General features: G+C 33.0%; 1 protein-coding gene across 1 annotated transcript in view; it reads left to right on the plus strand.

Moving 5' to 3' along the window:
• The window catches only part of ASZ1 (ankyrin repeat, SAM and basic leucine zipper domain containing 1), a 51,788-nt gene that overhangs the window by 23,029 nt on the left and 12,467 nt on the right, over positions 1 to 16,292 (plus strand). The window contains exons 5-8 of the mRNA XM_021079021.1: positions 11,137 to 11,248; positions 11,787 to 11,921; positions 13,581 to 13,705; positions 15,355 to 15,430. Of these exons, the coding sequence (XP_020934680.1) occupies positions 11,137 to 11,248; positions 11,787 to 11,921; positions 13,581 to 13,705; positions 15,355 to 15,430 (448 nt within the window). The remainder of the gene's footprint in view (positions 1 to 11,136; positions 11,249 to 11,786; positions 11,922 to 13,580; positions 13,706 to 15,354; positions 15,431 to 16,292) is intronic.

Raw genomic sequence — 16,292 nt, forward strand, 5'->3', positions numbered from 1 at the left:
GCCTTATAAGAAAGCCTAGAGGTATTTCTTTCTACTTACACCACCCAGGGATTGGCAAATGTCTCAAGGGGAAAAGTGGCAGAAAATGTAGGATTCAATTCAACAAATGCTTCTTTTATCCCCAGGACCTCAGCTTCTCATGTTATAGCTGCCTTGGTTTTACTACAGTGCCTTCAAACACATTTTATATTTTATCAGCTTTTACAGCCTTTGTTAGTGGAAGGGTTGATCTAATAAAACTACTCTAGTAGCTGAAAATGGATGTTCAATTCACAGCATTTTATCATTTTCAATATCTCCTTTATCACAGTTGTTTCATCAGTCTCCCAGCTAAAAGCTGATTGTTTAAAGCAGACTAAAAACAGTAGATAATAGTGAACTGTACAATAAAAATGCGAGATAAAGGCAAACTAGCCATTTTTTCCCTGGGTAGAGAGAAATAAATACATTATTAAGAAGGTATATTTTTTTCCCCATTAATGAGAGTTTTGCTTCTACTTTTCTTTGTATGCCCTCTAGTGGAGGTTTTGTTGAAATGACATAGCTAGAAAGTAAGATGACTAAAAGGCTCCATATCATTTAGAAAAAAAATTGTAATTGTGATCACATAATATACATTACATTTTATTCTTTTTAACCAACTCTAACAATCTTGAGGAAGTTTGGTAGATAAAGAAAAAAATATCACTAGTAAGTTCAACTGGGTTTTGTTAAATAATATATGCTGAGTGCTAGGAGATACAAGATAAAAGACCCAGTCCCTGCCTATACTATATTTGACAAAAATAGTATAAAAATTATAATACTATAGGTGTAAACCAGCTATGATAGAAAAAATAAAAAATTTTAAAAATGTAGCAGAAAAAAATAATAGAGATTTACAAGATAGTAACATTAGAGATAGTGGAGGGATTCTCTAGGAATAGAAATTAGAATTTAACTGAAATAAAGGTAAGTGAAAGCTTCCCAGAGGTTTAGTTTTTGAACTGAGGTTTGAAGAATGAACAGGATTTAGCCACCTGAAGATGGTAGAAAAGAATACTCAATGTAGAGGGAGGTTCGTGTGCAGGCAGAGGATGAAAGAGCACTTTTTTCTCTTTTTACGGCCACACCTGCATCAGATGGAAGTTCCCAGGCCAGGGGTCAAATTACAGCACTAGTTGCAGCCCATACCACGGCTACAACAACACCAACTCTGAGTTGCATCAGTAACCCATACCACAGCTTGCAGCAATTCCAGATCCTTAACCCACTGACCCAGGCCATGGATCAAACCCACATCCTCACAGAGACAACATCAGGTCTGTAAGCCGCTGAGCCACAACAGAACTCCTGAGAGAGCACATTTCATTCATGCATTTACAAGTTATGTAGCAAGATCATGGTATTGGAGTAGGAAATAAATCAGAATTCAGCAGTGGCTAGATAATAATTTGTATAATCCATGATAAAATATATGAATTTCATCCTAAAAGTTGCAAACAACCTTGAGAATAAACAAATTAGTGCTATATGAAGGTTATTCTGACAGCAGTTTGAGGATGAATTAGAATCAAGAGGTCCAGTAAAAAGGCCTACTCTTAGATGCAAATGGATAAACAACTAGTCTGCTATATAGCATAGGGAATTATATTAAGTATCCTATATAAACTGTAATGGAAAAGAATTTGAAAAAGAATATATTGTATATTATGTATATATATCTGAATCACTTTTATGTACAGCAGAAATTAACACAACAGTAAATCAACTGTACTTAAATAAAATTTTAAAACAACGCTTGCTCTTGCCAAAACCAGGGACTATATATTCAGAATTGGAACCAGTGAGTAATTTTGCCTGAATTTAAAGAACATTAGTTTCACTGTATCTCAAGATGGTTTTCAAATTTTATTTTTATTTAAAATTCTGGCCGTAAAAGTTTCCTAGTAAATTTTTTTAAATATGTAATTTAGGGAGTGAAAAGTCTTCTCTTTTCCTTATAGTGTCATTGTTTGTTATTACATATTTTTGCACAAGTTCTTCCATGTGTTAGCATTTTTATTTTGTTTTTAAATAGGATTTTATGCTGTACTGTTGCAATTGGCTTATTTAACTGAACAGTATTTCATGGACACTATAACTGTTAGTATGTATAGATAGTTCTCTCTTTATAACAGCTGCATAATATTCCACTGTATGAATGTGATACCATTACTTAACCTAATATTTTATTGAAGAACATTTGGATTGTTTTCATGTTTTTAGTATTACAAAAGATGCTCCAGTGAACCTCTGTGGAAACTTGGATGGGTTTTCTATAGGATACAATCCAAAATAGAGTTTCTGACTCAAAAATATGTGTATATTTAGAATTATTATGGGTACAGCTGAATTGTCTTCTGAAAAAGTGGAGTCACTTTTTACTACCTCCCACAGTATTTGAAAGAATCCACATAGTGATATCACTTGGTATTTTGATATCCTAAATTTTCTAATCTGATCTATAATTAATATTTTAGTTTGCATGCTTTTCAATAATGCTTAATTGATTAATCTTCTAAATTTTTGTTAGTGGTTTATACGTACTTCTTTTTCTATTAATTCCCTTTGATCTTTTTATCATTTTTCTCTTTGTTGGTCCACATGTTTTAGCGATTTATAAGAACTTTTGGTATATTGGATCTTTTAGCTTTTAATTGTTACATGTGTTGGAAATGCTATTTCTGGTTTGTTTTTTGTTTATTTATGCTGGTTTTGGTGGGTTTTTTTATTTTCATGTTGATATTTTTGTCTCTTAAGAAAAACTGTCATAAAGCCAACTTCCCAAAAAAGTCCTGGACTCAGAAAGCTTAACAGGTCACTTCTTTTAAACTTCCAAAGAATAGATTCCATTAACAATTTGGATTGTTCCAATGCATAAGAAGAGAGAGAGAGAAATCTTTTAATGGTTTTTTTTTTTTTTTTTACAAAGCAAAAAATTCTAATTTTGAAATCCAGTAAAAATTATACACTCCAACAAATTTTATAAATATGTCTCAATTGTGACTATAAATACAAAAATCCCTTAATGAAGTATCAGCAAGATGCATGTTATATGCAAAATAAATGAACAATATACAATGATCAAATGAGATTCATGTCAGAATTTCTATTTTATTGGAAAATAGCTCAATATTATGGAAATAAATTTTATAAAATTTCAAGAGATTTTTAAAAAGGAGGTTATCATTATAATAGATGCCAGAAGGGCATTTTTATAGAAGTTAAAAATCTTACTCTAATTTTTGTAACCTTAGTAAAATTTGATTAGATGAATAGTTCTTTAATTTCATAAACATGTACCCGAAACCCAAACAAGTCATATGCTTAACAGAGGAGCACTAACAGCATTTCATTAATGTCAAGAAGAAAACAGGGATGCTTATTATAAGCTCTTTTTGTCTTTCATTGTTTTGGGAACTATAAGACAGTGCAGTCATGCAATAGAAGAAAATAAGATCTACAAATAATAATAAAAATAGCTAGTCACGACACTGCATTTACTTCATGCCTAGTACTAGTCTAATTATTGAGCGTTATTATTTCATTCCCACAGATTTTGACAATATCACAAATAGGTACCACAAATGTAGAAACTATCTTATGCCCATATAAAGTGGTAGAAACTGAAGCAATGAGATTTTAAGAAACTTGCCTAAGGTTACACAGGCAATAAATGCTGAAGACTAGATTTTAACTTAGGTATACTACTTTATTATACTTTTAATTATATTACTTATAATCTGAACTAGGATTTTGCACACCTTTAATGTTTGATTGGAACAGATTCATGCTCGTTCCTTTATGTGTTGTTTATGGCTACTTTTGTGCTACAATAGCAGAGTTGAATGGCTCTGACACAGTCCTCTATGCCCCATTAAGCCTAAAATATTTACTTTCTTGCCCTTTACAGAAAAAAATTTGCCAACTACTGTTCTAAACCATTGAACTATATTACCTTTGATCAAACTACTAGGCATTCTTTATTAGGAAAGCGGACAAAATTATATTTTAGATTATATGAATATATGCTTAGTAAACTCAAGTTAATGAACTCGGAAACTGTTAGAAATAGTAATCATAAAGTGAGGTTATTTTTTTTTTTTTAGCTAATATGCGAAATTCACTTATTTCCAATTTACAAGTAATAGCCAGCTTGAGAATACAATGAGATAATGGATCCCAGTCTCAAGACCAAAAAAACATAAACATCTAAAGGTAAAAGTGCAAGAATAGTGAAGGACCCAAATGAAGAGAATTTTAAAACTATACTGAGTAGAACAAAAGGAGATTGAATAAATAGATATGTCATGTTCTTGGCTGGGATGACTCAGCATTAAAAAGGACATTTGTTTTTTTATCTGAATTAGTTTGTAAAATTAAACATCATATTCAGAGTGCCAAGGGGGTATTTTAACTTGATGAAATGATTCTAAAAATTCTGAGGGAAAAACATGACCAGTTTTTTCAAAAACTAGGTTTATGACTTTAAGATGTTAAATTGAATATTTGCTAAAGTTTTGCCCTTCCACAGCAAACTTTAGATATCCTTAAAGTTTTATTAAAGTTCTATTGGAAATAGGAAAGGGAGTTATCTTGGGAATGGAAAAGGAGTAACTCCCTAAAGAAAGAAACATATGGGAACCCTCTCTGCCTAACCCTAAGAACTACATTATTGATGGGCCAGGCCAGGGTTGCTGGCTTGAATCTTCAGTGTTTGACAGGTCTTTATATGCCAGAAGATGGATGCAAAATCACAGAATTTCCAAAATCTGGAGAATGTAAGCATCATAAAATCAGGACAACAGATCCAACAAAAAAGTGACCTAGACTAGATAAAATGGAAAAAACAGAAGAATCTGAAAAAAAAACTTTATTCCTCTGAGCAATCAAAGAGGGATTTGCTTCCACAAAATAACAATCAGGAATTATGAAACAAGTACAATGAATTATGAAAAAAAGAAACTTACTGAATATTAAAACTAAAGTACATTTGAAGAATAGCAGATGGAACTCAGCTGAAGAGCTAATTAGTGGACTGGAAGATGGATGTGAGGAAATGTAGAATACAACAAAAAGAGTTACAAAGGAAAAGGTAAGAGACATGGAGAACCTTGCTGGAAGTTCTAACATCTGTCTAATAAGAGTTCTAGAAGGATAAAGTGGAAAATAGACTATATTGGAAGCAATAATGGCAAAGAATGTTCCTAAACCGAACACAAATATTTAGGATTGAAAGATTTACCAAGTGCAAAAAAGATTTATACACACAAAGTGATAAAGATATTTAACATTTTAAATTAATATAGACACATCACAATTAATTTCAAAATATCAAGAATAAAGGCAAAATTCCTGAAAGTTATCTGTATAAATTACTTCATCAAGACAATTCTTATTAGGAAATGTCCTTCTAACATTAGACTTCTTAGTAACAACTATGTATACTTAATAACAACTATGTATGGAAGATGAATAAACTTCGAACTGTAATTCTATATTTAACCATTCTGTCATTCAAGAGTGAAGGCCAAATAAAGACAATTTCATATATACAAGAACTTAAAACTTATCTTCAGCAAAAGTGCAGTTGACATTTTAACTGAGATTGTACTGTATAGTGCAGGATATTTAGCAATTCCGGCCTTAATCCATTAAATGCCTATACCTCTGTCCATTTTGATAAATTAAAAATACTTCCCACATATTTCACAAAAAAGTGTTCCCAGTTAAGTAGTGCTATTCTTTTGACTCTTAAATATAACAGCTACAAAGTCTTCTACAAAAAGATAAACCCAGATGTAATGGGATGCAAGAAATAATGTTAAACAAAGAAGTTAGTAAACATATTGGTAAATCTAAATAATTATTGGCTGTTAAAAAAACTATGTTTATAAGATGATGATATACTAAATTTACATGATAACAAGTTGGAAATTTGGGTGGCTGAGGAAAGAATGAAGCAAAATAAAAGTGAACTCTTCAGATGAGACCATAGTTATTAACTGGGTAAGGTGGAAGTTGTTAGGAAGAAGGTGAAAAGGACTTAAAAGTAAGTATAGTAGTCCCCTTTACTGTTTTGTTTTCTGTAGTTACACTTACCCTCTGTCAGTTGCAGTCTGAAAATATTAAGTGGAAAATTCCAGAAATAAGCAATTCGTAAGTTTTAAATTGCATGACATTCTGTATAATGTTATTAAATCTTTCACCATCCTGCCCAAAACATGAATCATCCCTTTGTCCTGCATATCCAGGCCATATAGACTACCCACCCATTAGTATAGGAAAAAATGTAGTTAGTATATATAGGCTTCAGTACCATCCACGGTTGCAGGAATCTATTAAGGGGTTTTGGAATGTATCCCGGTAGATAAGAAGGACTGCTTACAAGAAGAAATAGTGTAATACTGCTGTACTAGAAGAAAATAAGGACATTAGAAGCTTTCAGATCAAGGGGCAGTACAGGGAGGTAGAGGGTGAACAGAACAAATAGAACTTAGACAACCTCACAGAACTAAAAAGGAGACATTAATGAATTTGTTTATCATGGAAGTGTGATAAATAAGCAAAAATGTCAGAAATGAGTCTAACCATATTAATAAAAAGCTAAGGTAATTGCTAAAACTCACTGATTAAAATGCAGTAACTCACATACGACTAAAACCAAAATCCAATGAAATACACCTAAAGTAAAATAATGCATAATGGTTGAAAATAAATTAATTGAAAATATATCATTCATTTAGCAAGTAGATACCAAGTAGATACAAAGACAAAAAGATAAACAAAACCCTCTCAGGTAATAAATACTTAAGGGAACAAAGAGGAAGAGTTCATTTGGAAAGATACCCAAATCTTTTTTTTTTTTTTTTTTTTTTTCTTCCCATTTTTAACTGCCCCACAGCTCCCGGGCCAGGGATCAGATCCCAGCAGCAGTCTTGACCTAAGCCACAGCTGTGGCAACAGCAGATCCTTAACCCATTGTGCCAGGCTGGGAATCGAACCCATGTCCCAGCACTCCTAAGACGCCGCTGTTCCCCTTGCACCACAGCAGGAGGAGCTTCCAGACACCCAATTCTTATCAGTAATTATCTGTAGTGTTCTAAGGAAAAAGTACATATGTACAAATTAAGTAATTTTTAAAAATCAATGTCTTTTTAAAGAGCAATGATAAATAACTTGATTTATATTAAAGATAAGTCACAGTAATTAAAATTTGTGATATTAGTGGAAAGCTCTTGATTGCTTGTCCCTAGAAAACAAAAGAAAATGTAGGATGAAATCCAAGAATATATGACATTATCATGTGATTAATGTAGCATTTCAAACTAGCAGATAGAAAATGGATGATCCCTTTGGTGCCAGGGATTTGAATAGCTGTTTGAAAGAGTAAAAAATGTTGGGTTCCAACCTCACACCAAAGCAATTTCCTATGTTTCACAATATTAAAATATTAAAAAATATAAAGTCACACAAATACATTACAAATAAAATTACTAGATGAAAATGGAGATGAATACATGTTGGATTGACAATGGCCCATAAATTATAAACATGACACAAGTGGGAACTTGGCTACCAGAACATCATTCACTTCCTCTCTGTTCTTACCTCCAAGCTATGCCTTTCCCAACCTTGGGCTACTAAGACCTCTTAAGGGAGCTGAGTGCTGATGGAGAACTCAGGCTTTTGTTCCTTTCCCTGTAAAACACACGTTTCATTTCCCCAAGGGTAGGAAGTCATCAGGGCTAAACCCAGATGGAGAGCAGCTGATCTCACAAAAGTTTGACAGTAGGAGATCTGTGGACCTTGGGTAAAGCTGGTCCCACATGAATGTTTTGGTTCCCAGACTCTTAAAGACTAGGAGCTAAACAAGTGGGCTGAGTTGTCTCTATCCATGAGGTTGGGAAAGTTCAGGAAGATAGGAAAGCAGAGATAATTCTCCAGGTACTTCTAACAGCCTGCCCTTAAACTGCATACTCACTGCACAAGAAATTTCTTTGATTTTCAAAATCTGAAGGATTTCTGCCATTAAGAATATTACAACTACTAGACCTGAGCCCTAAAGAGGCAACAGAAAATAAAAAACTTCCCAGCATCTAGAGGAAAGACTGGTAAGTTAGAATATTTGCCTGGTACAATAAAATTGCTGATGGAGAAATATGAAAACTGAATTAAAAATTAAAAGCACATACAGAGATTTAAATGCAGCAGAAGAAAGAGCTCTTGGAACTTAAGGAATGTGGTATTTGAATTCAAAATTCAGAGAAGAAAAAGGAACGTGGAAGATTGGTAACAATGAACACATTCTAGAAAAAAAAGAAGTGGTTCCTAAGCTGAAAAATTCTATCAGAACTGAGTATCGAAAAAAAGGCTTCATTCTGGAAAAGTTTCTGAGCTTTAATTTGGACTGATGAGAAAGAGAAAAAAAAAGCATAAATTATAGTTTAAAAAGTGTAAACTCTGAAAACAAAGACATTTTTGAAAGCTTCCAAGCAGAAAGAATTACTTGCCAACAAAGGAAAGTAAAAAGACTAGAGTGGCATCAAACTGCTCATGCGCACAGCTGGAACTAGAAAAGAATTAAGTTACATTTTCGCTGAGAGAAAAGCCTGCAACCTAAAGATCTTATTCTCAACCAAGCCACGGTGTGCATTCAGGGTGAAAAGAAAGATGGTCAAGGATATGCAAGAACTTGGGGAAGGTAGCTAACCCCGGCCCCCAGCTGAAGAAAATACATAAGACAAGACTTAACCAAACAAAAAAAGAACCAGGACATCATGAAAGCAGAGGATGAAGAGAAAGCAGTGGAGAGGGATGAAGTTAGATAAATGTGTATTTAATGGATTGTGTTAGACTGAGAATCTGAAATGTGAGTGTGAAATAAGTATTCTGGGAATGGACAAGACAAAATGCAAGTAAAAATCTTATAAGTTACGCCAACAAAATCTAAGACCCATAGTTTACAGAGTTGGGGGGCACCTAAGAGAAGCAAAGAAACTAAGAGTATTCAAAAGATCTTACACTGTTCAAGTGTAAATACAGAGAATTGTGGCATGGTAGAGGAGGAAAGGGATAGGTCTTATCTTGCTTACATATAAAAGAGTCATATGCGTTTTACTGAGTAGAAAAACAAGATAATGTTCAATGGCACTTTTAGAAAAAGAAGGAAAAGCAGAGTCATCAGATTTTCATGAGGAAAAATGTAGTGGCAATTTTGTTGCGCTAGCAAAACAAAAGGGAAGGTATATTGTCAGTTATATCAATCATTACAGTAAATGAGAATGGACTGAATTTTTCAGCTGATATACAAGCTTAAAACACAAAAGATGGCTGAATGCTATTACAAGAAAAGTTGAAGAAAAAAGGTATGAAAGATTCCTTTTCAGGTCAAGGTAAACCCATGGAAATCAGAATTGTCAGTATCAAATATTGCTAATATTTTAAATGCAGTAAACAGAATGAAGAACTTTTTACTATGATAAAAGGCAAAATTAATGAAAATATAACAAGAACTAACCTGTACACACTAGACTACATGGCTGCTAAATATGTAAATCAAAACCTATTAAAATTCAAGGATAAGTAGCTCAAAATACAATTGTAACAGGAAATTTCAACATGTATCTCTTATTAGGTTAGGTAGATCTAATATATGTAAAATAAGTAAGTATATAGATGCATTGTCTAACACAGTTGGTAAAGTTATGATATAATAGGTAAGAAAAAACCTTACCTGTATTAAAAGTAAGCATGACACAAAAAACAGAAGCAGACCATTATTTTAGTTACTTCATGGATTAAGGGGTAGATAATGAGATGGAGAAAGGTCGGGATCAGTATCCTCAAAGAACTTACATTCTGATTGAGAAAATAGATGAACAAATACATTTTGGCCTGAAAGGTGAACGGAGAAAAATAAGCACAGAATGCTGTGAAAACACAGAGGAGAGGAGGATTGCTATGCAGGATGAGATGGGGCATCAGAAAATTGTGGGGCTTGTTTGCTTCTAATATAAAATACCAGTGGTAGGTTATACATATGTTTGAAAAGACATTTCAACTAGAAATGATTAGTTGACTCAAGTAATTTTGTTGTTGTACATATTTGCCCTGTTTGCTAAAGCTGTCCAGGAATTCACTCTTCACTTTGTAAGGATTGTCTAATGAAGCCAACTGTGTAAACAATATTCAAGGTAGAAGTCAGTGCTTAACAACTGCTTTAGTGTATGATTCCCAATAAGACATTGAAATTGTAATATACTAGGAAATAGAAGAAACAGATACATATGAAACTTTTTGTGCTAAAGACATTGGTGTGATCAGATTCAGGATATACCTTATATTAACCTTGCAGGGAAGTACTCCCTTTATAGGTAGTGTATGTAATGTGAGTAATCAAGATGAACTTCCTTAATGAGATCGAAACAGAGAATTCTGAAGTCATTTAATTTGTTGTTCTTTTGAGAAGGTCTTTGTGTATAAATCAGATGTTTAAGGTGACTCAGGAAGGGAAACCTCTAGAGGGAAACCACTGTGTTCTCCCAGAACATAATCTCAGTCTGGCTAAACTATTGCACTGATGTCTTTCTTGATTTAAAGTAACTATCCCAAGTCAGGGTAAAATTCTTTTCAGTCCCAAAGTAGAACCATAATAGAACACACTAAGAAGTAAGTGTTACCTAAAATATAACTTTAAAAATGTAATAAGCACTTATTTAGTATGAGCAGTTTTGAGAGGACAGGGGCCTTATTTGTATCATTCATCTGTATATTCCCAGCATAAGCATGGAAAGAGTACTCTGATATTTTTGTGTGAATATGTAAATTAATGAAACCTCAGAAAGTATGGTTTATTTAGTGGTTTTTTAAAAAAACACATTTCTTCACTAGAGGGTGCTGTGTGTAAGCATTCAATACTTCTAAGAGTGTCGTCTTCATATTTATTTATTTGCTGGGAAATTAGATTTTTAGATCCCCTGATTTACAAAAAGCTCTCATTTTTCTTTGCTTTCTAAACAATACTGATGGTCTTGTGTACTGTAAAATTCATGGATTTGAATGACTGTTAAGGGCAGCACTGACACAAATGTTTCTTTTCTTTCTTCTCTTTAGGAGACTTATGACCCCGATCATGTATGCTGCCCGGGATGGCCACCCTCAGGTTGTTGCTCTTCTTGTTGCTCATGGAGCAGAAGTTAATACCCAGGATGAGAATGGTTATACTGTGAGAATCGATTGTACAGTGTCCCTTTTTATCACTAAGACCTTGCAATCTTATTGTCACTAGTCCACAAGGAAGGTTTTAAGAACTAAGAATTGCAGAGGGCTGGATATAATTGCTGTCCAGTAAAGAAAAGCAACAGCTTATATGGAAAAAAAAGAGATTATCGCCTCTCTTGTCCGCACACTTGACATAAGAAGCTGTAACAAAAAAAAAGAGCCTGGGCTCTGGAACATACCTAGAATTCTTTTCTATAGAAAATAATTGTGATTGGCAGATAAATTGTTTTATTCTATAACATCATTCGACTGCTAAAACATTATTTGATTTTATAAAATCAGTGCACACTGGCAGTCTGCTTTGTAATTTCCAAATTACAGCTTTAGAAATTAATGTTATATTGTGAAATGATGAGATTGCATCATTTCATTAATTAACTACATTTGCTTTTTTATTGTGCCATAAATACTGTTGAAAAGTTTTCCTCTCTATCTCATGTACACTCCCTCTTTAAACAATCTTCTTTTTCCTCCACTTACAGGCTTTAACATGGGCAGCACGTCAGGGCCATAAAAATGTAGTTTTGAAGTTGCTTGAACTGGGAGCTAATAAAATGCTACAAACCAAAGATGGAAAGACACCAAGTGAGATTGCAAAAAGAAATAAACATCTAGAGGTATTCTATATATCAAATTAATTTTTCTTAGTCTGCATGATCATTTGTAGAACCTTTGTATTTTGTTAGAATTCACACCTGTAATAGTAGTGTATCTGGCTGTTTTTTTTGTTTTTGTTTTTTTGATTTTGTGGCTGCACCTATGGCATATGGAAGTTCCCAGGCCAGAGATTGACTCTGAACCACAGGTGTGACCTATGCCAAAGTTGCAGCAACACTGGATCCTTAGCCTATTGGACCAGGCCAGGGATTGAACCTCTGCCTCCACAGTGATCTAAGCTACTACAGTCAGATTCTTAACCCACCATGCCAAGCAAGAATTCCCAAATTTTGTTTACATAGAGCTTACATATTTTTAATGACCACACCCATGGCATGTGGAAGTTCCTGGGCCAGGAATCAAACCCTCGCCTCTGCAGCAACACAAGCTGCTACAGTCAGATTCTTACCCCACTGCACCATAGTGGCAACTCCTGGCTGTTATTAAATGTTTAAATCTGTAATTCTTCTCCAGCCAGGTAATGAAAACTTTATTTTATGAGCATATTTATCTTTTACTAAATAAGAGGCATTTATAATGTGGTAATTTAAAAACCATGTAAAGAGATAATAAAGTCTTATCTGGTGGTAGAAATAAAATTGAAATAGACTATTTAAACATTTCCAATTGGTTCAGATTTTCAAAAATTGATTAGTATATTGATAATTTTACAGCTAGTAAAATTTCAGAATTTGAGTACATAATTAAACTGTTGTTTTTACATATTAATTAGGTGTTTAGAAATTAAATCCTTTAAGCTACATTTGCTCCTGTACATGTGACAAGATATATAATAAAGTGAAAACATTCTTGGGTACATGACTTACTGTCATTCAGATGTTAAAATCAATAATAAATATTGGCAGTACATTAAATTACTTTATTGATATAAACTTTTGGTCTGAATATTAAAGTTTTCAGCTACAGGTCTGTAATTTCTAAGCAAGGATCAAATATAGTTCAACTGTAAATCTAAGTTTTATATAGTTCAGGATCTTGTAAAAGTGAATTTCTGAATTTGAAACCTTGAGACATTCCAAAGTTTCCATCATATAGTAACTATTTTTATTACATGTGAAATAACTTCTTCTGTTTTTTAAGTAGCCTATAAACATGCCTATCATTTTTCTAACTACATTCCCAAAATTATTCTAAATGCTAATCGCTGAAGTCCTGTGAAACTTTAAAAAGAAATTTACAGTTTTTCTTCTAAGTTTTGAATATTTGAAGACTTTTTATTAACATACTACATTATTAAATTTAGGGTAGAGTCTGGACACTGAATTTGACATACTAAGAAATTTAGGAACATCAGAGATTATTTTGAGTCATAAATTTTTTCTTGAAGTGACATTTGATTTTGTATCTTAGCTGATTATGTAACAACTTGACATACTAAAATATTAGCACTAAGAAGTTTTAAAACTAAGGAATTTCACATCTCTTTAAGGTGTACAGTTTAGATTTATGTACATTAATCATGCTGTTACTTCTTCTACTTAATAATATATTCAAAGTACTACCTTAAAAAAAAATTCTACCTTAGAACTTACTTACCAAAATCTTACTGAAAACATTCATTACTATCTTCCTTTAATTTTTACTATAACTTTTTTCAGATTTCCAATTTTCTTTCCTTGACTTTAAATCCTTTGGAAGGCAAGCTTCAACAGCTAATTAAAGAAGAGACTGTGTGTAAACTATTGAGAACAGATTCTGATAAAGAAAAAGATCACATATTTAGGTAACATATGTGTTCAACGCAATACCTATAAATGCGTAAAAAAATTGTGCCTGTTTTTATTATAGTAAATGTGATGACTTATTTAAAATATATTTTAAACTTTTATAAGCTTTTTTTTTTTTTTTTTTTTTTGGTCTTTTTTGCTATTTCTTTGGGCCGCTCCCACAGCATATGGAGGTTCCCGGGCTAGGGGTCGAATCGGAGCTGTAGCCATCAGCCTACGCCAGAGCCACAGCAACGCGGGATCCGAGCCGCGTCTGCGACCTACACCACAGCTCACGGCAATGCCGGATCGTTAACCCACTGAGCAAGGACAGGGACCGAACCCGCAACCTCATGGTTCCTAGTCGGATTCGTTAACCACCGCGCCACGACGGGAACTCCCAAAACTTTTATGACCATTTTTAAATACTGCTTAAAATGTCTAAATTTTAAGTGCCTTGTTCTCTAGAATTTTAGAAGTTTTATGTGCATGTACCAATAGTAATGAAAATAACTTTTTACTTTAAATATCAACAAAAGAGTCTAGGATTGTATTTTTATTATTCGTGTTCAAACTAGATTGCATCTTGCTTTCTAGTTCTTTATAGCAGATTTCTGGTTTTATAAGCTAAAATTAAAAATACCATTTTTCCCCTGAACACAGTTGTTCAGTACATGGCCACAACATTATCCTCTACTTAACCCACATTTATTAACTTTTTATTTCCTGCAGTTAAAGAGATTTTCATGTTCAGAGCTCTCACAAGGAATACAGTTGACCCTTGAACAGTTCTGGGGCTGGGGCACTGACACCCCCAATGGAAAATCTGTATCCAAGATTCCTCCATATATGTGGTTCCACATCCGTGGATTCAGCCAACCACGATCGCACAGTAGTATAGTAACTTAACATTGAAAAAAATTCATGTACAGGTGGACCTGCACAGTTCCAACCATGTTCAGGGGTCAGTTGTACACATGTTGACAAATATTTTCAGTCTTAGGAAAATAAACTTCATTTTACTATCACCATTTTCTCTGTTTACTTAAATCTTCATTAAAGAAAACCTCTTTCTCCTTTGATGTAACATAAGTCTGGTATGTAAGTTTGTAAATATAGGCATACTTCAGAGATACTGGGATTTGGTTCCAGACCACCACGATAAAGCAAATATCACAATAAAGTGTGAGTCACAAATTTAAAAGTTATGTTTGCACTATACTGTAGTCTTCTAAGTGTCCAATAGCATTCTGTGTACAAAAACAATGTAATTATCTTAATTAAAAATTACTTAATTGCTAAAAAATGGTGACCGTCATCTGAGCCTTCAGCAAGTTGTAGTAATAACATCAAATATCATCATAACTAATATAGTAATAATGAGAAATTTGAAATAGTTTGAAAATTCTCAAAGTGTGACACGGAGACACAAAGTGAGCAAATGCTGTTGGAAAATGGCATTAAATGGACCTGGTGACACAAGGTTGCCATAAACCTTCAATTTGTAAAAAACGCACTATCTACAAATAAAGCAATAAAACAAAGCTCAAAAAATGAGGTATGATTGTATATTCTACGTAGATTCATTCTTATTCTCTCTGCATTATAAATATGTATTTGTGCATTTATAGTCTTCTAAAATTGACATTGTTATAAATATGTATAGTTCATATACAGCATTTGGAGATCTGGAAATATTTTTACATGGACTTGGACTTGAACATATGACAGATTTATTGAAGGTAAAATTTTGTATAAGCTACAGTGAGTTATATATGCATGTTTATTTGTTGGTTAATGTAACATTAAATATTAATTTATTAGCATGCTTATGAAAGAGTGACATGCACTTTTCTCCATAGCTTGTAGTACATCCCATTTTAAACTTAACAAACATTTTGAAAATTTATTATTACAGAAATTTACATAAATTAGAATCTGGCTGGACACCTTTTACCCACTGCCTTAAGCTTCACAGAAATCCTTGTACACCTAGGACCTTAGTTTTTTTTTGCAGTTGCTGATCTTCCTATATAGAATATTAAAAGAAGCATGATTTTAAACCAAACAAACCTGGTATCATATTCTTGCTGTAATGACTATTAACTGAAATACGTAATTTAAATCTTTTCTTTCCATAAGGGTGGTAATACCTAGTGTAGGATTGTCTAAATGTTAAATTAGCTCATATGTCCAGCACTCTTGTAGGTATTTGAAGCATGCATTATGGGATTCAAGCAGATGACAATTATCAGCCATTTAGCTGATACTGAAGCAGTAAAGTACTATTTAATAGGCTCTCCTTAGGAATATGCGCATTCTGTTTACATAGTTCAGAGTTGGGTTTCACTGTACAATCTTGATTCACTCTGTTTGAGAAATATTGAGTAAAACTAAATGTTATTGATTGTTTAATATTATATGATTAGAAATTTTAAATATTCATAAAACATAATTTCTGTCAGATTTTATAGAGCTATTTTTCTTTTTATGTAAGCAAATATTGTAATTATTTTTTTGAATCTGAAAAACTAGCTGGTTTATACTTTTTAGGTAGTTACACATCTTATTCCTCATTACTGTCTACTCAGTAATATAGTAGTA

This window comes from Sus scrofa, chromosome 18 (assembly GCF_000003025.6).
Source record: "Sus scrofa isolate TJ Tabasco breed Duroc chromosome 18, Sscrofa11.1, whole genome shotgun sequence".
In the NCBI taxonomy this organism is placed as follows: Eukaryota; Metazoa; Chordata; class Mammalia; order Artiodactyla; family Suidae; genus Sus; species Sus scrofa.